Here is a 26,117-nt window from a genome sequence, read left to right on the forward strand (position 1 = left end):
TCAGGAAAGTTAAGAAACTTGCCAGTTACTAAGTGGCAAAGCTAGAACTAATACTGGCCTATTTTGTCTTGCCTTCCAACAGTTACTGGTTTAATGACTGGTCCAGCAGTGATTTCTTTCATCCCTCTGAAAACAGAAGAGGATTACACAGTTTTCTTTCCATGTCTGCCACTGATCACTGCAGAAAGCACAGAACATAAAAGCAGATTCTCACCGCCTCTAAGGCAAATGAATTGTTCAAGGGCTCTTGACAAGGGAAGTTTTCTAAAGTGCATTTAATAGCATCTTTTTAATAAGGCCTAACTACAGGGGCAGAGAGCTATGGCTGAGTGGTAGAGCACTTGCCAAGCATGCACACAAGCCCCTGGGTTTAATCCCCAAACCAAAAGGAATCTGAGGTTTACAGAAAGTAAGAAATAGGACCACATTCATACTGCAGAATCAGCACTCATATCACAAGCCCAAAAGCAGTGACTCTAGATACAGTGATTATCACTGCGGTTTGGGTTTGGGTTTGGGTTTGGGTTTGGGTGGTAGGGGATGGAAGTGGGGGGTGGAGGTGAGGGTGGGGGTGGGGTTGGATTGGGCTGGGTTTTGAGACGGGGTCTTGCTATGTAGTCCAGACTGGCCTTGAACTCACTATGTAGCCCAGGCTGACCTCGAATTCATGGCAATCCTCCTGCCTCAGCCTCCCAAGTGCTGAGATTATAGGTGTGCACCACCACACCCAGTTCACCCCCTTGTTAAGTGAACATAGGGGCAAACTTTACTGGAGGAGGAACATATTTTTGTACTGTTTTTAGTCAATCCATTTCCCACATAGAACTTTGTTAAATGACAAATGAGTGTATTTCTACTTAAAATCTGTCAACGGTTTTTCCAATGTTCCACAGCCAGAACAAAATAACAAAAGCAAATGAAAAAACACAGAAAGAAAGAATAAGTGAATATATCAATCTGCAGTTTAGAGGAGGTAAGAAATAGGACCACATTTATACTCCAGAATCAACAGTCAGACCTTCACCTTCCATCTGGCCAGGCCCTGGCATAGCATCTCGTACACATCGCCTCTTCCTACGACTCCACTCCTGCAGTTGGACCACCTTTCAATTCCTCAACAATGGCCAGCTTTTTCACCTCATGGACTCTGAATTTACACTGCCTTCACTAAACTTAGCTCCTAATCATGCTTTAGATCTCAGCCTAAATATTTCCTTAAAGGGTCTCACCTGTGCACTCCCACTACATTTATTCTCTACACTATTTTCTAATTTTTCTTGATAGTAACTGTCACAACTTGTAATTACACACATATACACATGTATCTCTGTTTTTGAATGTATCTCTTTCCTAGTACAGTTCCTAGCATAAAGTAGACAATAAATAAACCCGGGTGTGGTACCACACACCTGTAATCCCAGCACTCTGGAAGGCTGAGGCAGGAGGATCCCAAGTTCAAACCCAACCTGGGCAAGTTAGTGACTTAATGAGACCTATCTCAAAATAAAAATTTTAAAAATAATGTTAAGAGGGCTGGGATGTAGCTAACTGCAAAGGCCCTGGGTTCAATTCCAATACCAAAATAAACAAAATAAACCTAAGTGGATTACAGGACTGAACCTGCTAGGCGGGTGTTGTACTCCCAGCCCCTATTTTCCCTGTCTCCACAATGAGCTACTTTCCCAGCCCCTTTTTTATTTTAGGACAGTCCCACTAAGTCACTAAGTTGCCCAGGCAGGGCTTGAACTTAGGATCCTCCTGCCTCAGCCCCACAGAGTGCTGGGATATCAGCATGCGCCACTGTGACTGGCCTGTTCCCGCTCTATCCAAGACCAAAGGCACCAAATTACACAAACTCTAATCATCTCAAATCTACTAGTGATTTTGCTGCCTCACTATGTTGGTCAGGCTGGTCTCGAGTGATATTCTTGCCTCAGCCTCCTGATATAGCTCACTGGTGGGCATGTGCTTATTTAGCAGGCCCAAGGCCATGGGTTCCATCCCCAATTTCTAAACCTCATCTAAGTACAAACTTTTTTTTTTTGAGACAGTCCCACTATGTAGTACAGGCTGGCCTCAAACTCTCAGCCTCCTGCCTCAGTTTCCCAAGTGCTGAGAATCCAGGTGTGCACCACCACGCCCAGCTACTTAGTTCATTTTTAAAGATGACACATTTCAGTGTTTCTCAACCTTTTTGATAGCTATTTTAAGGAGAATTTTCACTTTTTCCTCCATAAAATTTTTAAAGATGTTTATAATATATATTTGTATACTGTATGTCTATCTGTGCTTTATACATAAAAGATGTACTTTTTTCAACACCACCCCCAGAAAGTTTTCCCTCTCTAGGGAATGACATTACCCCCAACAACAATGCACGATTTAATTAAACATGTTTATTGAGTGATGGTATGTCAGGCTGACCATCAATTAAAGAAAAAAATCTAAACAGCATAATTTAGTTCTGTACTTTACTGCAGTATATGAACTGACACATGAAACTAAAATGAAACAAACTTGAATATTAGAGAATGTGAAGATTGGAGCATTTGTACCTAAGAAAGGGCCTGGCAGAGAATGTGCTCAGTAAACCTTTGGTAAATAGATGGAAGCTGTTAAAAGAGTTCTGGATGTGTTACACTGCTCCTAAATGTCATTTAACAAGATGAGAACTCTTCAACAGACCACAGAAGCAATGACTCCATATTTCACATCTCAAACAATGAAAATTCCTACAACTCTAAAACCTGAAATTTTATATAATCAATTCTCAGAATGAAAAGAAATGAGACAAAACAAAAACAAGACCCTTTAAAAGACAAAGCTCCTGTTCAGATATTTTTAACCTTTGGTTCATGAAATGCTTTGGGTGTATAATGAAAGCTATATCCTTTTCCCCCAAGAAAATACACAAGCACCTAATACTCAGTTTCTAAAGTCCATCTGCTGACTCCAACTTTAAAATGTCTCCATTAAAGGGATACCAAACACAATTATTGTTTTAAAACAAGTTATTTATAATTTAACATGTTAAGCTTAAAAATGTACTCATCAAAAGAATCATTTGAGGTAATATACTGTACTTTATTATTATTTGGGGTTTTTGGGGGGGGGGTGGTACTGGGGATTGAACTCGGGTCCTTGTGCTTGCAAGGCAGACACCGGAACCACTGAGCTAAATCCCAGGCTCCTAAAATTTTTTTTTATCTATTCATGTTTGCATTACATTTACTGCTAAGAAATGATTACATTCCTCATGGAGAGGTGGTAGATATACATAACACACCTTTCTTTTTTGGTACCAGAGATTGAACTCGGAACCTTGCGTTTGCGGGGCAGGCAGTGGAACCACTGAGCTAAATCCCTGGCCCTATTATTTGTATTCTTGTAGATCAGAGGTTTACCAAACAAGTAACAGGAGAGCCGGGGACTTAGCTCAGTGGTTCCAGCGCCTGCCTCAAAAGCGCAAGGTCCCAAGTTCGATCCCCAGTACCAAAAAAGATAAATAAAAAAAAAGAAGTTATTGTAATTTAAAAAAACGTGTAACTGATATTGTGTTACAGGAAGAAAAGGTCTAAAAGAACAGGGGAATGGGGAGGGGTAGGGGAAGGGAAAAAAGGGAAAGGAAAAAATATGAGAAGAGGAAAAAAATGGAAACAAGGTCTTTGCAAATAGGGAAGGGTGGAGGGGGTGAAGGGAGGGCAAGAGAAGGGGGGGGGGGAAGAACCAAGATACTCATGTAATGGCACAAGATCCCACGGATGAATGTAACTGTATTGTATACCTAAAACGTACCAATAAAGTTAATGGGAAAAAAAAAAAAGATACATCATGTACAGGTACAAGCACCCAATGATAAATGTAAACGTATTGTATACCTAAAATGTACCAATAAAAGAACTGAATAAAAAAAAATGGTAAACAAGTAACAGGAAAAGAAATACCCTGTTTAAAAAAAAAAACCAACTCAAACTATACTAGATTACATTAAAATACCGTAGGTTGCAATCTTTTCAGTTTTGCTTCAAGAAATCTAAAGCCACAAACATCAATTTCAAAATACTGATTCCTGGTACCAAAAAAAAAAAAAAAAACCCATCAAAATAAAGGTAGGAGGGCCGGGAATTTAGCTCAGTGGTTTCACCGCCTGCTGCGCAAGCGCAAGGACCAGAGTTCAATCCCCGGCACCAAAAAAATAAAAAAATAAAAAATAAAGGTAGGCGCCAGGCTTGGTGGTACATGCCTATAACCCCAGCACTTGAAGAGGCTGAGGCAAGAGGACTGCTGAGAGTTCAAGGCCAGCCTGGGCTATATAGCGAGTTTAAAGCCTGCCTGAACTACACAGCCGAGACCCTGTCTCAAAAGAAAAATAAATTAAAATTAAAATTTTAAAAATAAAGGTAGGCTTCTACCTTTGACACTTGTCACCACGCATATTAAATAGAAAAAATATAGGGACAAGAGCACAGGCTCTCTGTGGTTGAAATGCATGAAAATAAAATCCCCTAAACAGAGATTACAGCATACTTAATACCATTTACTCTGACGAGCAACAGTAGAAAACTTATGCTGGTAAAAAGGAAGGGAAAGTTTTCAGGGACGTGAAGCAGAGCTAAACCAAAAATTAATATGGTACAAATTAAGAGAACAAGCACAGCACACAATACCTTCAGGGCCTTTTAAGATTTATATGTAAGCAGATAACTGTAACCATTTATTTCTTTAAATATCAGAAAAACTCAAGTATTTCCTAATCTGATCAAAATAATTTCAAAGTATAATTCTAAAAAATCAATTCAAAGGATCCTTACAGGAACCTTCAGACAACCTGAAATTAATAAATACCAAATACTAGTATCACAGGATATGTACGTACTTTGCCCCACTGTGAAAGAACGCAGAAGGACTAAAGCTTTCAACAAAAGAAAATCTTGGTTAGGTGGTTTAATCAAGTGATTTGATGAACTCCAAAACTGATTTTTCATTTTCTATAAACCTCATACCTAAGTTTAAATACCTGAAAATTCAAACTTCCAAACTTTGAAAGGACTATGATTTGTGTTAAAAAGGGAACCACATCTGGCCTGGTGGCACAGGCTGTGATCCCAGCACTCAGGAGGCTGAGCGGGCAGCCAAGGTCGACCTGGGCCACAGGGCAGTTCCAGGCTGGCCTCAACTACACAGTGAGACCCTGTCTCAAAAATCCAAACAAGAAATTAAAAATAGAGCTATACCTCTTGCTAAGTACTATACTGCAAAGCAGTAACACCAGGAAATTTACTCCAGAAATAAAACACATCTTTGCAGCCAGTGTTAGTGCCACACAAAAGTCAGTTTGATCATTTTAAACCTGTCTTCCAGCTCAAGCATCTACAAGTACCTAAATTTCAAGACAATTACTATATTAGCACCCTTTTCTACAAGCATTACAAATGCTCTCTTTAAAAAGGAACTGTAGGCCAGGCATGGTGCCACATGCCTGCAATCCCAGCTACTCAGAGGCTGAAGCAGGAGGATAATTTTAGGCCAGACTAGGAAGATCACAATTTTAGGCCAGCCTAGGCAACCTGATGAGACTTAGTCTCAAAATCAAACTAAAAGGGCTGGGGATGTAGCTCAGCGGCAGAGCATTTGCTCGGGCAATTTTACCAAATACTGTTGAAATTTAAAGAATTGAGAAGTGACTGGAAAATCAGGCTAGAAAAAGCAGCAGTGGACTAGGGAGAAAGAAGCTCCAAGAACCACATCAGAGAAGTCTGGCATATTCATACACTGCTCTGAAAAGGTCACCAAAAACCTAGAACTGTTACTCTCTCCAGACCCAAAGCCTCAGAAACAAACACAGAATTGGGTAAGTCCAGCTACACCACACCACAGAAGGGTAGACAAAGATACTTCAGGAGCCATCCTAGAGCTACACACAAGGCAGGACTGGGTGTGTAGCTCGGTGCCACACCTGCCTGGCAAGCTCAAGGCCCTGAGTTCGATTCCAAGTATCAAAAACAAAAACAAGGCAAGAACAGGGACAAGAGGGTGGGAAACTAAACAATGTACACAGCAGTAAAATCAGAAAAACTATGCTTTCCTTTTACAGGAAAAGTCAGAAAACCTCACTATTATGTAAAGCACAGGATGAACCTAGGACCATGACTACAAAGTCTCCCTCCACTCCTGCTTTTCCACGGCATATTCTCTAAATTACAACTGACCATTTAAAACAAATCCAACCTTAACCGACTTAGATTTGTCACCAATGAAGTTATTCAAAAGTTATCGGAAGGGTTAGGGGTGTGGCTTAGTGGTACACAATGTGTAATGAGACTCTGGATTCAATCAATCCCTGGCCCCCAAAAAAGTTGCTTGGTTATTCCATCAGTTAGCTGGTAATTCTTTTTTCTTTTAGGCAGGGTCTCACTATGTACAGTGGCTTACTATGTAGCCCAGGCTGGCCTCAAACTCACAAGAGATCCTCACAGGATGCCACCACACCCTGCATGTGGTAATTCCCACTGAAACATTCTAAAATTGCTCTACCAGAAGCATCTATGGGGGAAAAAAATGAAGGACTGAGATGTGGCTCTATAGAATGCTTGCCTAGCATGCTCAAGGCCCTAGGCTTACTCCCCAGTACACAAGAAATAAAAAATAAGTGGAGAAAGGAAAACACCTGCCACTTTTACTACCTCACCCCTCAAACATAGAAATGGGGGAGAAGACATAAACCTTGCTACTTATCTGGAAGTTAAATTCAAGTGTAAACCTACCTGCCAACCTTGCCATGAGTTTTGAAGAGTTAAATAAATACCCATGTGACCAACTCACTGCTTACAGTAAGCATTAGAATCCCAAAGGGTTCAGACCTCTGTCTTATAAAAGCCAGAAAGGAAAACCATCAGTAAAAAAAAATGAAATGTGTACTTAAAAAACAAAAACAACAACAACAAAAAACCCAGCGGGGCTTGATAGCAAACACCTGTAATCCCAGCACTCTGGGAGGCTGAGGCAAGAGAATCGTAAATTTGAACCCAGGCCAGCAACTTAGTGACTTAGCAAGACCCTGTCTCAAAACAGAAACAATAAGGGCTGGGGATGTGGCTCAGTGCAAAGGTCCTGAGTTCAATCCCCAGTATCCTACCACCCTACCACCCTGGCCCAAAAAAAAAAAAAAAAAAAAAAAATCAATCGCCATGACTGTATACTCAGATACCCATCCTTAATAGGCAATCTGAAGCCAAACTGAGATAGGAAGTTAGGGCATGGCAAAACTGAAGTAGGAGTCGACTATTACAAAGATCCCAGAACCTGTGCACAGAACAGTTCCCAAAGCCCAGCATGTGGACTTCCAGAAGAGAACTTGAGTAGGTTTTCAATAGGATGGCCTAGACCTGACGTCAGCCTGAGGTGTGGGAGCCCAGCACCGCCTCTCAGGACCAGTATGTAGGGCTTCTCGCGGGTTTCCTCAAGATTTGGACACTCTAAAGGACACAGCCGACAAGAAGAAAGTGCTATTGTGACTTTCCTCAAGATTACCGCCCTGCTTTCTCCAGGGTGTTCATCTTGCCTTTCCTCTTTTACTAGGCCCAGGCTTGCTCTGCAGAGCCAGTTTCTCCCTCACACTTCACTTCTACTTTTTCAAAAAAACCTTGCCACTGCTTTTTGCTTGTTTCTTTCAATTCTTTGTTCGAGACGAGAACCTGGAATCTTAACTCCAGAAGGGCAGGTGAGCCAGCCCAGAACCCTGGTAATGTTTAATTGGTGAGCCACTTTTAGAAGCAGTTACCTGGTAACATTTTGGCTTAGCCAGGAGATTCCAATAACAAAACCAACCTTGAGTTCAATAAAAGGGAGGGGAAGACTTGATTCAGAATACAAACGAAGTACCTAATTTTTAAAATACTGTAGATTATAAATGTTAAAAATAAAGTGATAAAACAAAAATGAAAGCTGGGCGTGGTACTGCACACCTATAATCCCAGCACTCAGGAGGCTGAAGCAGGAGGATCGACAAGGGTTCAAGGCCGGGCTGGGCTACATAGAGAGACCCTGTCTCAAAAAAGCCAAACGGGGGTTAAAAAAAAAAAAATACAGAATGGACAAATGACAACTTCACACAATATGAATTAACTGCACAATGTTGAAAAGCCAGACACAAATTACAGTGTAAAAAGTTGGCAACTATATAGATAGTGAGACCTCGTCTCAAACAAACAAAACACTGGGCAAAATTAACCTACATTGAATTCTAGAGTTAAGCTCCTATTGATTACCCTTGAGGAATGGGTAGATGGGTAGTGGCTGGAAAAAAATTTAAATGAGGCTTCTGAAGAGTTGATCATATTGTTCATTGCCCTTGAAGGTGCTGGTTTAACTGTATTCAGTTTGTGAAAATTCATCATTTTTATTGTGCACTTTTCTGCAGGTTTAATATTTTCAAACATAACATTTTAAAGAGCCAAAATACTGCGCCTGCCTCTCAAGTGAAAGGTCTTGAGTTCAATCCCCAGTATCGCAAAAAAAACCACTTTTATCTATAATGGATAAATACAAATGTATTAGGGCCAGGAATTTAGTTCAGTGGTGCCGCTGCCTGCCTCACAAGCGCAAGGTCCCGAGTTCAATCCCTGGTGGTACCAAAAAAAAAGAACCAAAATAATTAATAAGCCTGCTTTTTAAGAATCAAAATAAGTTTCACATTTAGCAATTTCTTAAATTGATCATGTTTATTTCAGATAAGGCTACCTCATACCCATGTCCAACATTAATGACTTGCCCAAATTTAAAACTTAGCTTTTAAATATCTTTTCTTCTTTTTGGTTTTTTGGAGACAGGGTCTTGCTACATAGTTGAAGCAGGCCTTGAACTTAGTGATCCTCCTGTCCCAGCCTCCCAAAGTGCTGGGATTACAAACATACTTCACACCCAGCCTAATTTTTAAACACTATCTTAAAACTACCCATCTACAAAGATGGATACCAAATTAAAAATCATATAGAAGTGAATTTATTAAACTACAGATTATGACTAAAGTTTAAAGCTTTCAACAATTTTAGTAAACTGAAATCTAATATTAACTAAAAGCATAAATGTCCAGTATCAGGGTAAGAAACAATTCCTATCTCCTGAAGAGAGTTATATACTGTAAGATGAGAGAGAGGAGGAACCTTGAGAGGAGAAAAACATGAATGGATTGAATCCACTGCATGCAACAAAAGGAAAATCTATAGAAGCTAATCTCTAAAGCCAAAATATAAGATAATGCAATATCCCAGCCAGCCAATACCCAGGACTCACCTACAAAAGAGGGAAAACATTCCCTACATGGTTTCTGAAATCAGCAAGAAAGGCTCAGAAATAGCTAGCATCTGGATCTTGGCCATGACTTGCAATGTATAGCCTCTACTAAGATGAAATAAACACAACAGATCGCTTCCATTACTGCCAAAAAACTATCAAATTGTCTAAATTGTGTAGTACCATTAAACTCCAACAAATACCTTAGATTGCCTTCATGAAAACCAATCACAGAAAATAAAAGCGTTAATAACTTTAGCTTAAACATTTAAAATAACATTTTAGGGCTGGGGATTTAGCTCAGTGGTTCTGCCACCTGCCTTGCAAGCGCAAGGTCCCGAGTTCGATCCCTGGTACCAAAATAAAATAAAATAACATTTTAAACATTTAAAAAAGCAAAAAGGTATTTTCTCACCATTTCTCATACTGTAACAACACCAAAAGCTAGTTTTCATTTTAGTTTGTTTTTAAGTTTTAGTTTTACAGTTCTAGCCACAGATTAGTATCAAAAACTATAAAGCAAAATCTTAACTTTGGAATATGGTTTTTAGGGCTGGGGATTTAGCTCAGTGATTCTGGCGCCTGCCTACCAAGCACAAGGACCCAAGTTCGATCCCCGGTACCAACAAAAAAAAAAATATATGGTTTTTATTTTGCTTTTTCAGTAGCTCCTAGAATGTCTATGTAATCTGCATTATTTCTGTCCCTAGGAAAAAAACATGTCTATTGGCAAGATTCCAAACTTAAAAATCAAGTAGAACACATTCTAAAATCATATTACTACAACACTAACATCTAGTTCATTTTTTCATCCACAAAACAAAAAAGAAATTCACACAAAGGCTACTTTCATCACCACAACTCAGTACAGGTACTGGGACCATTTTACAGCCAGGGAACACCCAACTTTTTCCAAGGTGACTGTTATTAAGACCTGTGAAATCAAGATGCCAGCTAAACTTCAGTTCATTATGTTACTAAATTACAATCAATCCAAATAAAACTTACCAACGGCTGCAAAGTTCTGGGTAACTAGGAAAAGGTGCTTTATAGGGATGAAATTTTTGCCCACCTTCCTACATTTGGAAAACTGACTTACAATCAAAAAACTTTAGCTACGCCTGGCGCCACACACCTGTAATCCCAGCACACTGAACAGCTGAAGCACGAAGATCACAAATTCAAACTCACCTGGGAAATTTACTGGGCCCCAAATAATTTTTTTAAATGGGCTAGGAATACTGCTGCACATAGAGACCCTGAGTTCAATCCCACTACTGCAAAAAAGAAAAAATAATAATAAATGTAAATTTTTTTAAATAAAGAAAAAGGGCTAGAGGTGTAGCTTAGTATGAAGGCTCTGTGTTTAAATTGCAAGCAAGCCTGCACGCGCTCGCGCACGCACACACGTGCGCACAGAGACAGCCAGAGACACACACACAGACACACACACACACACACACACACGCACAGCCCCCCCCCATACTTCTGTATCTGACTCTTAAAAGGCGATGTCTATAGTTTTCATGCTGAGATAAAATAAGCTTCTGGGGCAGCCTCACTACACACTATTTTAGAGAACATCCAATCAAGTGTTGTCCACAGGTCAGCCTTCAAAACTAATCACTTCTGCAGATGGACAGACAGCTGATAAAGGAAATACAGCAAAAGTGTTAAATGGAGTCTTGTTGGTGAGTGTATATATATAGGTGCTCGCTGTGGCATTATTTCAACTTTTTTCTGTGTCTGAAAATTCTAGACATGGTGAGGGGGGTGATCGTTTTCAAAAATCAGTACACAAAGAAATATCTATTGCAACTTAAACCCTAACTCTGAGGCCTGTCATCAAATCACAACCCTAGAATTTCAAGCGCCTCATGACAAAAACTTTTTGAGAACAGTCAACTGGTAAAATTTAACAGCAAAACTAAACATCATCTCCCACCTAAACCAAGTTCATCTAGAAAAATCATCGTCCAAATGTCTTTAAAAGTATTAAAATTTTTCTTATTTCTTAAATCGTTTTCCAGGTTTCATGACAATTTTAACGTTTAAATTTACCCAGTAAAGTAACTTTTGCTCTCAGTGTTTTCATAATTCCAAACAATATGCCTTAACTGAAGTTTAAAAAGAAAAAGCCCTTACCAAGCAGATCTGCGGACACCTCCTTGGTTCTTAAAAAACTGCAAAACCCAAGAGTTCGGGGAGCTGGTGGTACCGAGCGTTTCTATCTACCCGGCAGACTCAAGGTTGGAACTGCAATCTAGGGTCTGCACGGGCTAAACACTCGGGAAGAAAAAACGAGTTAGAAATGCAACTCCCAAGGTGTGAAATGACAAAGACTGGAAATCGGAAGGAAAAATCCTAGCAATCTCCACGAGTGTGACCTGGAAAGCACCGGGCGGCGCAGCTGGAAACACGATCGAAAACTCCTCGCGGCAAGCAGGGCGCTCCCGGCCATGGGGCTCGGGCGCGAGGTGGGCAGCTGCGCGGGCCGAAGCCGGTGCCCACCTGGTGCCCAACTGGAGCCCACCTGCAGCCCGCAGCCCACGCCCCGCGCCCGCCGCCTCCGCCCCCCACCCGGCTGCCGCGCCCGCACCTCTCGGTCCTTGAGGCCCAACAGGAGCACCTCCTCCATCAGGGTCAGCCGCGTTTCCTTGGAGTCGCCCTTGTCGTCGTCGTCCTGCTCGTCGCGGCGGCTCTGAGCGTCGTCCTCGCCGCTGCCGCCGCCGCCGCCCGCGGCCCGCTCCTTGTCGGCGGCGTTGCGGGAGGCCTCGGTGCGCCGCTGCACCAGGCCCGAGCTGCGCTGGGTCAGCGAGGTCATGGCTCCGGCCCAGGCGCCGCGCCGGGCCGAGAGAGACGCGGTACGGACCGGGTTTCCCTCTCCCTCCCCCCCGCGGCCCCAGACCGAGCTTCCGGGTTAAATCCGGGCACTGGGGCGACGTCCGACGGTAGCGGGACCTGAGGCAGTCATGGAGAGACGGCTGTCGAGGCGAAGAGGGCGGTCCGGGTGTCGGCGAGCTGGAGAGGGGCGCCTTCCCGCCTGCGGCTGCGGCCCCCACACCAGCTGGGATGCAAAGCGGAGGCAGCGGCGGTGTCTTTCCAATATGGCGGAGCGGGCTGACGTCACCGGAGGATGTGGCAGGGCCGGCGCGGGGCGGGCCGGGAAGGTGCCGGAAGTGGCGGCAGGGGGCGGGGTCTGTCGCCACCGCAACCGGCGCCCTGCGGGGTTCCCAGTCTACTCGGCGCCCCTGGTCCCTAGGTCTAAGGTCCTGCTGTCCCGCACCTGGCACGCGTCCTCTTTCCGTCCGCCCCTCACAACCCAGGATGGAGCTGATGACGGGCAAGGGCAAGCGAGGATGGACCCCGCTCATCCCTTACCACCCCGGACTCTAGAGTCCTCGGAGGTGGCTGCCGGGTCCAGACGACGGCAGGAAGGAGGAGGCTTGCTGCTGGTGGGGTGAGAGGCGCGCTCTCTGCCCAGGCTCCCTGGCCCTTCAAAAGAAGCAACTGCACCTGAATGGTTCAGTGGACGTGTAGTGTTTTCTAGGCGTAGAAAGGTTAAACAGGTAGACTGCTTCTGTTTGTCAAACTTTTTATCTTCCTTTGCCACCCTATGGGCAGTGAAGTGACGGGGCACATGACCTTAACGATCCTTTTAGAGACAGTAGACCTGTTGGGTTTCATGCCACGTCTTTGTGCACATTACATCTCTCTCGATGTAATTACTAGGTTCAATCCTCTTGTGCTTGGCAGTTTGTGGAAATTATATTAAAGAATAGCTGTCAAACCTGAGAGGGGTTTGGTGGAGTAATTAAACATTATCCAGAAATGGCATTGTGGGCCATCCAATATTATTTAAGATAATCAGTGACCACAGGGTGTGGCTCACCCTCCACAAATCCATTACCCAGAACTACTGTACTGGAAAATGAGAATGTTAAGTGGGTGGAGCACCATGCTCTTTTTTTTTTCCTATTTCCTCTTCCGTTTTTCCTCTCTGTGAGTAAAGATCAGTTTCACTTGAACCAGTTTCTCCCATTGACATCCTCTTCAATTCTTTGTTCCTTCATCTCTTCCGATTTTTTTTTTTTGGTACCGGGGATCAAACTCAGGACCTTGCGCTGCAGGCGGTGGAACCACTGTGCTAAATCCCCGGCCCTTCTTCTGATTCTTTACCAAATAGCTTAAAATGTTTGTGTAAAAAAAAAAGCAATTCATTATTTGACATATACAATCAAATCCATAAATCAAAAAAATGTAAAGATGTGAGTAGTGAATATCTTCCAGCGCTGACTTTGTTATCCAGTTGTTTCCCACCCTCGACCCTGGAGGTTTTAAAAGTTCTCCAGCAAATGCTCCGATAATCCTTTCCTTAAAATGTGAAGCCTAATTCCCTTTGAGTGTGGGCCACTTAGTGCCTCTTCTAATGAATAGAATGTGGCCAACAAGACTGATTCTATATGACTTCTCAGGCTAGGTCATAAAAATCTTTACAACCCAGACCCCCAGCCCTGCACCCTTTCATCATTCACTCTGGGACAATCCAGCTGCCAAATCAAAGCATTGAAGCATCCTTGGGGAGTGGTCCCTCTGGGAGGAACTGCAGTCTTCTGCCAACTGTCACGTGAGTGACGAACCCATCTTGGAAGCCGATTTTCCAACCCCAGTCAATTGACTGCAGTCCTAGTCAACATTTCAGTTAAAACCTAGTGAAAGATTTTGACCTAGTACCCACACAGCTAAGTCACTCCCAAGCTCTTGTCCTACAGAAAATGTGAGATAAGTTGTTAATCTGTATATATAATTAACTTTATAAGGACTTACAAATAAATGAATCTGATGCTGGCAAAATAAAAATGTGGAGGGAAGGGGGATAAAAATAATTCAAATGTGTTAGGTACATATACCAATTCCTACAATCAATGCAATCATTATATATTGCAAACGTACTAATAAAAATTTTTAAAGTAAGATAAATACTAGATATGACCAAAATATACAGTAGGGTGTGTGTTTAAGTAGAAAAAAATTATTACAGTAAAAGACACATTGCAGGGGCCGGGGATTTAGCTCAGTGGTTTCGCCGCCTGCTGCTCAAGCGCAAGGACCCGATTTCGATCCCCAGTACCAAAAAAAAAAAAAAAAAGACACATTGCCATTAATCGCCTTCAAAGTATTTCTCCTCACTTTAAACACATTCATCCCATCATTCTTACCACTTTCTGAAGCAGTTCTGGAAGTCCTTTTTGATGAGTATCTTTAGTTGTGCTGTCATGGCAGCTTAGATGTCCTTAATCAATATAAAATATTTACCTTTCATGGTCATTTTGACTTTGGGAAAGAGCCAGATGTAGCATGATGCCAGGGCAATAAATAAGCCAGGTGAAGGAACACCCTAATGTTTCAGGAGCTGCGTTTTTGTTGGATGGCACTCAGTAGCAGTGGTCACCGTAGGTTTTGGGGGGGGTTTTTTGGTACCGGGGACCGAACTCGGGACCTTGCACTTGCAAGGCAGACACCGGAACCACTGAGCTAAATCCCCGGCCCGGTCACCATAGTTTTGATCACACCTCCTAAAAGTTTACAGAACTACAGGTAAGAAAGTGGGATAATGTGTTCAAAGTGAGGGGGAGTATTTTGAAGGGGATTAATAGCAATATGTCTTTTATTGAAATAATTTTTTAAATTGAATCAGGCAATGTATTTTTAGTCACCTCTTGTATTTGATGTCTTAAGCTGCTAAACTGGAGTAATTTGTTATTCAGTAAGAGGTACTAAAATAGTTGCATCCACATATGCACACGGACATATCCACACACAAATACATAACCACTGATGTTACTTTCTTAGCTATCCTTTGTTTTGTTGCTTTTGTTTTTTTGAGACAGGGTCTCACTCTGTAATTCAGGATGGCCTTGAACTCACTGTGTAGCCCAGGGTGGCCTCGAACACTCAACGATCCTCCTGCCTCAGCCTCCCAAATGCTGGGATTACAGGCATGAGCCACCAAGTCCAGCCTGCGCTTAGCTAGCCTTCTAGAGGGTTTTTTGTTTGTTTGGTTGGTTTTGCTTTTTTTGAAACAGGGTCTTGCTATGTAGTTCAGGCTAGTCTTAGACTCATTATGTAGCCTAGGCTGGCCCCTCGAATTTGGGGCACTCCTGAACAAAACAATAGCACAATAGTCTGGTCTTTATCCTTGCTTTCTAGGGAGCCAGGACCTGCCTTACTTGTGAAAAGACAGTTTCTGAGAAATTAAAAAATCTGCCCAATATAACACATCTGCAAAATTGCAAGCCTGGATTAGAACATTTGCTTAACTCTGTCCTTGAACAAATATTTATATCTATAGGCCAGGCATTATACTGAGCAATAGGATATAATAGTAAGCCAGAGACAGTTTTCATGAAGCTGACAGTTCAGCTTCATGAATGGAAGGCACAGATATTAAGAAAATCTTCCTACTAGTTAATATATAAATTGGAGCTGTGTTGGTAGAGCACTTGCCCAGCATGTGGGAGGTCCTGGAGTCAACTTCTGCTAGAGAAAGAGAGAAGAAGGGAGAGAGGGAGGAGAGGGAAAGGGGAAGTAAAAAGAATGAAGACACGATGTGTACATGTACCAACTCCCCACAATTAATATAATCATTATATACTGCAAACATGTAATAATATGATAAACAAAAAGAAACTAGAAATAATCACTTCACAACCACCATGACTATAATAAAAACAACATAATAACAAGTGTTATCAAGGATGTGGGGAAATTGGAACCTTCATACACTGCTTGTAGGAATATAAAATGATGCACTCACTTTGGAAAACAGTTTGATAGTTCCTCATAGGGTTAAATATATAAGTCAACAATTCTTCTAGGTATATATCCAAGATAAATGAAAACGTATTGTTTACACAAAAACCTAAACATAAATTTTCATAGCAGAAACATACATAATAATGAAACAGTGAAAACAACTCAAATGTTCACCAACACATGAATGGATACCTAAAATATGAGATACAGACTTTTTGTTTGTTTTTGAGACAAGGTCTTGCTATGTAGTTCAGGCTGGCCTCAAACTCCTGGCGATCCCCCTGCCTCAGCCTCCCCAGTGCTGGGATTACAGGCATGCCCTTCCACTCCCAGCTGTAAATTATATTATAATAAATCTGTAATTAACAGAATTATAAATCTCTAAATTAGGTTTGGCTAGAAGCATCTTCCAAGATAATATATTAAGGAGAAAAAAGATTTGGTTACAAATGTACTTTTTGTAATAGAGGCTTTTCATTTTTAGGTTAAAATACTATGAAGGTTTGTTCATTGGAAGGTGATGAAAAACAAACATAATTTCAGAATCAGAAATCATACTATTTTTAATATAGAACATATTTTTTATGTATGCTCAGTGAAGATTATAGTGAGGAAACAATGTCAATATCAAAGGAATACACAGACTAAACTATAAAAATAATTTAGTTCCTTATTTACACAGCAATCTGTCATACCAACTTCAAAATTATACTGTTTAAGGATCTCTCAAGAGATTGAACTTTGCAATTACAGAAATTTTCTACCTGCCTACTCATTATTCCTAGAAGTCTAAAGCCTGCATAGTTTTACTGGGTAAAGTTTAGTCTCTTTTCACCATGATCATTAGGAGGCTGAGGCAGAAGGATGACCATGAATGTGAGATCAGCCTGGGCTACATAGTGAGTTCAAGGCCAGCCTGATCTACATAGGAGGCCCTGTATCAAAAAACAAACAGATTTAAAAAAACAAAACAAAACAGGGCTGGGGATGTAGCTCAGTGACACAGCACCTGCCTGGCAAGCACAAGGTCCTGAGTTCAATCCCCAGAACAAAAACAAGCCAGGTGTGGTGGTGCTCACCTGTAATCCCAGCACTTGAGAGGCTAAGGCAAGAAGACTGTCACAAGTTCAAGGCCAACCTGGACTATGTAGCAAGATCTTGTCTCCAAAAAAAAGGTTAGACTCAGGCTGCAGAAGGGATACAAATGTATGAAGATCAGAAGGCGTATATCACTGAGGTCACCTTTGAATCTCCTCAACGCAGCACCCTTGAATCTTTTGTGCGAAGATGGAAAAATATGTGAATAAAAAATTACTGAACAAAAGTAACTTATTTTTCAGGGGCCTTTTGTGTTTCTTTGTTCATTTGTTTGTTTTGCAGCACTGGGAATTGAACCTAGGGCCTTCATACTGAGCAACATCCCCAGCCCTTTTTCTTTTCTTTTTTTGAAAACTAAATGTTAGAGTTTATTCCATCTTCATGATTACAGACATTATAAGACGGGCAAACAAGGCAAATAAAGCAAGCACCTTTCCCCTCCACTTAACCAGATGGAGTATTTTCATTTTATGATAGGCAGGTTGACTTAATTCATTAACTTGGGTTGAAAGCTGGCAACACCAAATCTCTGTAATAGGTGGTTCTTCCATAGGCACTGCAGATACCATGATTCCTTAACTATACACTGTGAGCTCTGAAATGGTGTTTACGCAACATTCTTTTTTGGTACCAGAGATTGAACTCAGGACCTTTCGCTTTCGAGGCAGGAGGCAGCACCACTGAGCTAAATCTCTGGCCCTAGGTCAATATTCCTGAAGCTTTCATGTCTTAGATACCTGGAGGCGGGAAGTGTTAACAGCTGTCTTCCTCTTTGCTAGCCCAGGTCACCCGCAAACTTAACTGTTAGTCATTATATAAAAATAAAACTGTGCTCCCAAGTATTGATTGCAGCTGTTGTGCCCGGATCCCTTTTTATAGAGTATTTACTCCCTGAGAGAGAATAAGAGGTCCTAACCAAATGCTTTCATGAACAATGACCCCAGTACTTTTGCAGCAAAGTCAAGACATCAGGCAACCCTGATCATCTTGATTAATTTATCATTATTTACACACAAGCTATATTTAAAGCTAATTCCAGACCACATATTGCAATAATAATCTCAAGAAATGGTTCAATTTTAGCACATTGAGTTCCTCCAAGATGCTGGAACAAGTGAGAAATCATCTCAAAGCAGAGTGATTGTTCATCATTTACAAGTGAGAGGAAAACCTGGAGGAGGAAGAAATAAAACTCCTTCCTCTTAAACTCATCAGTCCCATGGCTATATTCAGGGCCTTAGTTGATAAAATCCAGAGTCCTTAATTTCCTGATGAATCCATTTTCAAGGTCAAGAAGAGTTTTCAGGCTTTTCTTTGCCATGGCCCATGAACTCCAGTCCTTCAATAGGAATCTCTTTCTCCTTTATTGCTTTCTGAACACACTGCTGGTAGCGCTTGAAGAGATCGGTGCATGGATCCCCGGAACCGTCCCCCTTGAGAAACTTCTCGGCAAACCAGCGATTGAAGCACTGGTCGTACTCGCGCTTCATATCAGTGAAGCCTCTCCGACGCTGTTCATGGCGAAAACTGTAGCTACCCCTTTTCTATTTTTTATTTTGAGACAGGGTCTCGCTAAGTCTCTGAGCTGCTCAGGCTGGACTAGAACCTACAATCCTCCTGCTTCAACATCCCAGAGTGCTGGGGTTACAGGCATGCACCATCACATCTGACTCATTTTTCAGTATTTTAGGTTATCTCTCTCTTTATTCATAACTCCCCAGAGTTACTCCCAAATTAGGGGTTTAGAAAAGCAGTTATTTGCTTGCCATTCTATGGGTCAGCAGTTTGGGCTGGCCTCAGGCTGTTCCGCTGGTCTCTGATGGAGTCACTCATATTCCCAGCAACTGGAGAGTTCTTTCACTCAATTTGAATAGAAATCATGAACAGGTAAAATTCAGCTCCTTAGTGTTAGCAGCTCCGAGCTTTGGACACCAGTGGCTCTCAGCTGTAGTGTTGGTAGCCTCCTCACTGCTTTCACAGCAGCTGGAGCCACAGCTCTTAGGAACTGTTGCAGCAGCTGGAGCTAGCAGCCCCTGGCAGCTGCTCCTTGCTCTCCAGCATTCTCTGATGGCTAGCTGCCTCAATATTACCAGCCCCAACTGCCAACCACTTTCAGTGCCAGTAGCCTTTCCTGTTTCTGGATCTAGTGCCTGCTTTGAGATATAAACCACAAACAGGCAAAATAAAACCATCCAAAAGAGGCTTTACTATGTCCATGTCTTGTGTTGCGGCTAAGGGGAAGCAGTACAGGGACTGATCTGACAAGGGTGATAAGAGGGCTTCTTATATGGACAAAAAGAACATGCTCACACCTGTGCAGTGTTCTGCTGGCTAACTGCACACTTTCCTTAGTATAATTAGGGAGGGGTTTCTTACTGACTGGATAGGGACTTCTGAAGTGGCTACTGAGGGGCAAAGTCATCCAGGGTCATCTGGGATGGGCCTGAGGTATTTGAGACAGCCATGGCTGTCAAGAAAAGAAGAAAGAAAAATTAACAGTGCCCTTTGGAAGCATCCAGCCCTTCTCTTCTATCTCAATATGGCTATAATCAAACTGTAACTTGAGTTGAGCGGCTTGGTTTAACGGAGCCTCACTCACAAATGTGGGGGTTGGTGCTGGCATAAGCTGACCCCATGTCTGCAGCAGGCAGACCCAGTCTTCTTCACATGTCATCTAGTTTCCAAGAGGAAGGAAGCCATGAGGCTCAGAAGCTGTACAGTACTGTGTAAGCTACATTCTACTGATCAAAGCAGACATCTAATTGAGCCGCAATTCAGTGATGAGAAAAACAGACACTACCTGTTTTTCGTTCTAGAATTGCACAAAGTTTGGAGTAATCTTTTTTCTTTTTTTTACACATTTCAGGCTGTCCTTGAACCATGGAGCCCAGGGTGGCCTTGAAATTGCAGCAATCTTCCTGTCTGAACCTCCCAAGTGCTGGGATTACAGCCATCCGCCACCATGCCCAGCTTAAAATTGCTCAAAGCTGAAACCTGTGAACCCTTTAAAATTTACCTGTTAGGGCCGGGTATTTAGCTCAGTGGTTTCGCCACCTGCTGCGCAAGTGCAAGGACCTGAGACTGATCCCTGGTACCAAAAAATAAAAATTAAAAATTAAAAATTAAAAAAAATAATAAAATTTACCTGTTAGCTATTACATAGTATCATCCATTATACAAGAGGACATTACAACTGGTTAAAGATATGACATTTAATGTTTATTATGGTAAAAGTAGTAATTGATCTTTGCTTATATATTATAACTCATCATCTATGTATGTTATCATACATTCGTCTTAAATATTACTAGGTTGATTTTTGTCTTTTTGTGCAGTACTGGAGATTGAGTGAACACAGGGACTTTACACTAAGGTATATCCCCAGCCTTGTATTATTATTTTTTGAGACAGAGTCTTCCTAAGACATTAAATTAGTAAAGCTAAGAAAACACTAAATTAGTAGAGCTCTATCTTCTATTAAACTACTTTCCAACCCTATTTAGTTAGTTAGTTAATTATTCATATTTTTGAAACAGGGTCTTGCTAAGTTGCCCACACTGGCCTTGACTATGTGATCCTACTGTCTCAGCCTCCTGAGTAGTTGGGATTACAGGTGTGCATCAGCATACTCAGCTTCAACTTTTTATTTCAATAAACATTTCAAAGCACCTACCAAATAAACCACAAAAGCCTCAGAGGATACTATGGCTGGAATGTTTTATAACTTCCAAGGTAAGAAGTCCTTCTTACTACCATCACCTAACATCCAATACTATAAATGTAAACCTTAATAAATGTGATTTCATAAAAATTAAGAACTCTCTGTGTTGAAAAAAATCACAAAGTGAACTCACATGGCAAATAGGAAAAATGGGTGCAGAATATTAAGAGTCCATGGGAAAGTAAATATAATTTGCTTTTAAATATGAAAAACTCCTTGACTTCATTAATAGTAGAAGAACATTAAAACTACACTGACAATACCCTTCTGCCAATTTCATTGACAAGTTTGGCAACATGACATGTAGGTAAAAATGGGGGAAATCAGAACTTTATACATTATGAATGGAGGGCCCAGGGATTTAGCTCAGAGGCACAGCATCTGCCTTGCAAGCACAAGGTCCTGAGTTCAATACCCGTACCAAAAAAAAAAAACAATTATGAATGCATTTACCTTTTGACCCAGCATTCCCTCTTCCATGAATTTATCTTCTAGGTTTATCTGCCAATGAATTAAATGACATGTATTCATAGGTATTATTGTAGCATTGTTTATAGAAGTAAAAGATTGGAAATAGCCCAAAGAAATTCATCAATTGAACAATGCTTAAATAAACTGTAAAGCATTCACACAATGGAAGACCATGAATTGCAAAAATGAATGAGGAAGGTTTCTGTGTGCTAATACAAAATGATCTCTAACATGTAGAGAGAAATACTACAGCAGAACGGATTATACAATATGTTGCCTTTTGTGTAAAAAGAAAAGAACAAAAAAATACAGATTCATATCTGATATATGCATTTTTAAATTCCTGAAAGATACATAAAAATTAACAAAAGGAATATATGATTTGAGATTTAACATAGGGATATAGTGGTGAACATGGAGATGATTTATGAATTTTTTCTAGGCAGTATAATTGTATAAAAATCCACACATTTCTATTTATATTCAATTTTACATTTACTTCTCTTTTCTTTTTTTTTTTTGGTACCAAGGATCAAACTCAGGATTTTGTGCTTTCGAGGCAGATGCTGTGCCTCTGAGCTAAATCCCCGGCCCTACATTTACTTTTCCAATATGTCAGCTCTATCAAGACATAACTTATATACCATACAATTCACTTATTTAAATTGTACAAATGCTTTTTATATTCACAGAGTTATACAACCATCCACAATCAGTTTAGGATGTCTTCATCACTCCAGTCCCCAAAAACACATATCCACTAACAGTCATTTCCCTTTACCCCCTAATTTACACCCCAACCCAAGGCAATCACTAGTCTACTTCCTGTCTAGAGATTTGCTGATTTGTCTGTTCTGTGAAAGTTTCTTCCTCTTTTTTTTTTTTTAGGCTCTAATTTACTCTATTTGTTCATTACAGTTACTCCTACTTACTTTGCCCCCATCCAAATATCTCCTTCTCCAACTGTCACCATACTTTATTTAGCTTCATTTCTATAAATGTTCTATGTGGATAACCAGTGGCTTTCTGCATGGTCACTGTCCTTGACTGACATGGAATTTCCTCATTGTTTTCTGTTCTGCCCTCTCTGACTGGTTCCCTCCCTTGCCTGCTGCTTCACCTGCCACAGGGCAGGAGAGTTCTTCTCAAGATACATCTTCAGGACCATAGATTCCATCTCCTCCCCAACTTTAAAAGATCAAACTCTTGTCTTATTTTGCATTTACATGGCCTTCTTTCCAGAAACTACTCAGAACCTCTAACAATGTTTACAGTACCCTTATGAGGTTCCCCACAAAGGTTCTTCTGACATCTTTGTTCCTACACCTAGTGCTAGCACCTTCTAACCATTTCAATCCACTAACAAAACTCAGAAAACATCCCAACTGAATTTGTACCTAAATAGGAAAAACTCTTCCGAATAGAGTATATTTGAACCACGCACAAAAGCAACAGGGTTTTGCCATAATTTAATTTATCAAAAACAAAAAATATGGGGCCAGGGATTTACCTCAGTGGTTTCACTGCCTGCTGTGCAAGCACAAGTACCTGAGTTCGATCCCCAGTACCAAAAAAATATATATATACATATATATATGATTGCAACTGGATAAATTCATCCTATCCAGATAAGATGAAGTTGCCAAGTTATCCTAATAACTGATATAGTTATGTTCATAATAATCATAACAATATTTTAATTTACAAAAAAATCCTTACATCACTTGATAAATGGGATAGTGAAATATAATTAACTCTTTATTTCCTTCTCTTATGAGAGATTTAAGTAAGTCAAATATCACATAAGTAATAAATTATTCTTAATTTGACAGTGAAATGGGTCTGTATATTTTGAAGAGTTTCTTGGTTATGTGTTTTTCATTATTATTGTTGCTGTTTTGCCATGCTGGCAACATCCTCAGCCCAATTTGTCCAATTTGTCCTTTTTATTTTAAAGCACTGAGGACTGAACCTAAGACCTTGACACTCTCTAATATTGGGCTACATCCTCAGTCCTTTTTTATTTTTAGATACATGGTCTCCCTAAGTCATTAAAGTTACCAGAGCTGGGTTTAAACTTACGAACCTCCTACCTCAGCTACCCAAGAAGCTGGTATTAAGGGTATGCACCACCACAAGGGCTTAAATTATTAGTTTCACATTTATATTTGGTTTTCAGAGAATTCTCTTACCACCAAACTGTACAAGACTTGATTGAGAAAGAGTCGGGAAGATAAGTTTCTCAGCCTTTGCATTTACTCACCCACCAAATGAAGTCATCCTGAAGCAGAAGATTAGGGCATGGCAAAGTGGTTGGGCAAGTGAGTGTGATGTGTCTATCACAGAGATCTAGGACATGTGCAGAAAGTTTCTAAACCCTGCACCTGGTACCAATCAGAAAATGCTATCTTCAATTCTTCTGGCACAAGATCAAGTAGCTTTTGATAGCACAGCCTAGATCTAACATCAAAACAGAGAATACAAAAAACAGTGGCCATTAACCTCATGGCCACTACTTTCTTTCTTTCTAAGTGCCCTGCTCTGCATTCTGTAGAACCTATTTCTTTTCCTATCTTTAATATCTTTAATAAACATAAACCCTCACTATCTTTTGTGTAATTTCTTGTCCGATTCTTTGTTAAGGACAAGAATCTAGAAAGGCCTAGACTCTGACAACATAGTTTTGGTGAGCCAGCCAGGAGGTAAGAAAATTTCCCCTGGCAGCATCCTGGCCTCTAGCTACCTGCTCTGCTCTGCTGCTTCCCACTTCTTGCCTCTCCTTGCCCCACATCCCTGCTCCCTATTGCTTCCCTGCTTCCTGCCACTTCTCTGCTTCCTGCCTCTTCCTTGCCATGCTCCCCACTTCCTGCTTCTCTTGCCCTACTTCCCAGTTCCCACCACTTCCCTGCTTCTCTACTTTTCCTGCTGCTTCTCTTACCATCTCCCTACTCCCTACTGTGTCTTCTCCCTTCCCACCACACTGACTGGGTAGGTTCATACCAACGTCTGCATTGTGGTGGTGGGAAGACTGCACCTGGGGATGTGTGCCCTGATGGTGACCTGTGAGATACAGCAGCATCCCCTGTGGTTGTGTGGGTTGTGGGTTGCTAGAGAACCTGTTCAGCTTTGTCATTCTTTTGAGAGAAATATCTATCAATAACTTTGTCTCCTGCTTCAGTAGCCATTTACTCCAGCCTGCCCCTTTCCGTGCTCCAAGTCTCATCTGCACTTTTCCTCTAGATGGCCTTTCATCTCTGGGTAGCTTACAGCCACTTTTTCCGGGAGCTTTTCCAGTCCATGTGGTTCCACTATGTTTGATCTTTCAGGGAACACATGGGACTCCTCTCCTCTTCTCTTCTGAATCAAGTTAGATCCCTTCCCTGTTTCCTTTAACAGAAATTCAGGTAGTTTAGAAACACATGCCTGAGGGCCTGAGCAGAACAGAGGAACAGCCACTAATGGTCAACTCTACTACAGTGAATATACAAAAGTAGAGCTATCCTTGAACTTAGGCCCTTTTAAGGTTTTTGCTTTTCTTTTCTTAAATGCTAAGAGGTTTCTACCTCTACTGCCTTAAAGTAATTACCAAAGTGTTTATTATCAGGATAAATGTAAGGGATATTGTTTCTCCAGTAGCTAGATGGGAGGTGGGGCTCCACTCTGATATTTTCTCAAGTAACTAGTGGAGGCCCTGGGGTTAGCTCCTGGAGGCTCCACACTGCTCAGGTAGCTGGCACCCTTCTAAAGAGTTATAGAGGACCACAGGCTATAAAGAGTTCTAAGGAAAAATAGATAAATAAAAAGGGACTGGTACTGCTTTATTAGGAATGTCTGGGAAGTAGTATGGGGACTACTAAGGGCAACTTGGGCACTCCACAAGTCTGCCTCTTTTTGCATGGGACACCATCTAAAGCACCACAGACCTAGTCTTCTCTCTGTTTCCATAGCCTCTATGACACTTCATGGAAAACACCTCCATAGATCCCAGCAATCTTGCCATTAGGCTTTATCAGTGATGGTGAACCTTTTAGAGCTTTCAATGATAACAAACAATTGGCCGCAGCACACGTCCCATACATGTGCAGCCACTGGGATATATCCTTTAAAAAGTGGAAACAATTTGACCCAAAAACTCTAAAAAACAAAACAAAACAAAAACATTTATCTTCAGGCCAGGGATTTAGCTCAGTGGTTCCACTGCCTGCCTTGCAAGCGCAAGGTCCTGAGTTCGATCCCTGGTATCAGGAAAAAAAAAAACATTTATCTTCTACTGTAATATTAATAAGGTTGAGTCCAGTATAAAGTAGAAAATGGTAGATGGACACAAAATGGCAGTCTAAATTATGATACTAGGGCCAGAGATATAACTCAGTGGCACAGTGCCTGCCTGGCAATTGGGAGGTCCTGAGTTTGGTCCCCAGTACCAAAAAAAAAAAAAAAAATACTATTCTTCAGTTAGATCTTTTTTTGCAAAAGGCAAGGAAAGTGGTGTAAAATTCCTTATGTTCAGGCACTTACGACTACCTCTGGAAAGGCCCCCAAATCTACGGCACTTAAAGGGGTCTCTAAAGAAGAAAAAATTGATATTGTTGATGATCCTGTCTTCAGATATCCACCTGTCTCTCAGGGAGATATGGATCTCTCTCACCTGTTTAATGATAGCAGCCACACTGGGTGGCATCCTTGACCTCCTCCACATAATCCTCAGGCCAGAAAATCA

General features: G+C 41.3%; 1 protein-coding gene and 1 pseudogene across 1 annotated transcript in view; both read right to left on the reverse strand.

Annotated features, from left to right (window-relative positions):
• Positions 1-12,417, reverse strand: part of Golph3 (golgi phosphoprotein 3) — a 38,384-nt gene extending 25,967 nt beyond the window's left edge. Inside the window, exon 1 of the mRNA XM_004848662.3 lies at positions 11,891-12,417. Within this exon, the coding sequence (XP_004848719.1) occupies positions 11,891-12,115 (225 nt within the window). The 5' untranslated portion in view covers positions 12,116-12,417. The remainder of the gene's footprint in view (positions 1-11,890) is intronic.
• A 5,971-nt stretch (positions 12,418-18,388) lies between these two features.
• On the reverse strand, positions 18,389-18,739 carry LOC110350110 (TP53-regulated inhibitor of apoptosis 1-like; annotated as a pseudogene).
• Between the last annotated feature and the right edge of the window lie 7,378 nt (positions 18,740-26,117).

The sequence above is a fragment of the Heterocephalus glaber genome, unplaced genomic scaffold (assembly GCF_053883595.1).
Source record: "Heterocephalus glaber isolate CG9 unplaced genomic scaffold, H.glaber_assembly_v1.0 deba00001538, whole genome shotgun sequence".
NCBI lineage: Eukaryota > Metazoa > Chordata > Mammalia > Rodentia > Bathyergidae > Heterocephalus > Heterocephalus glaber.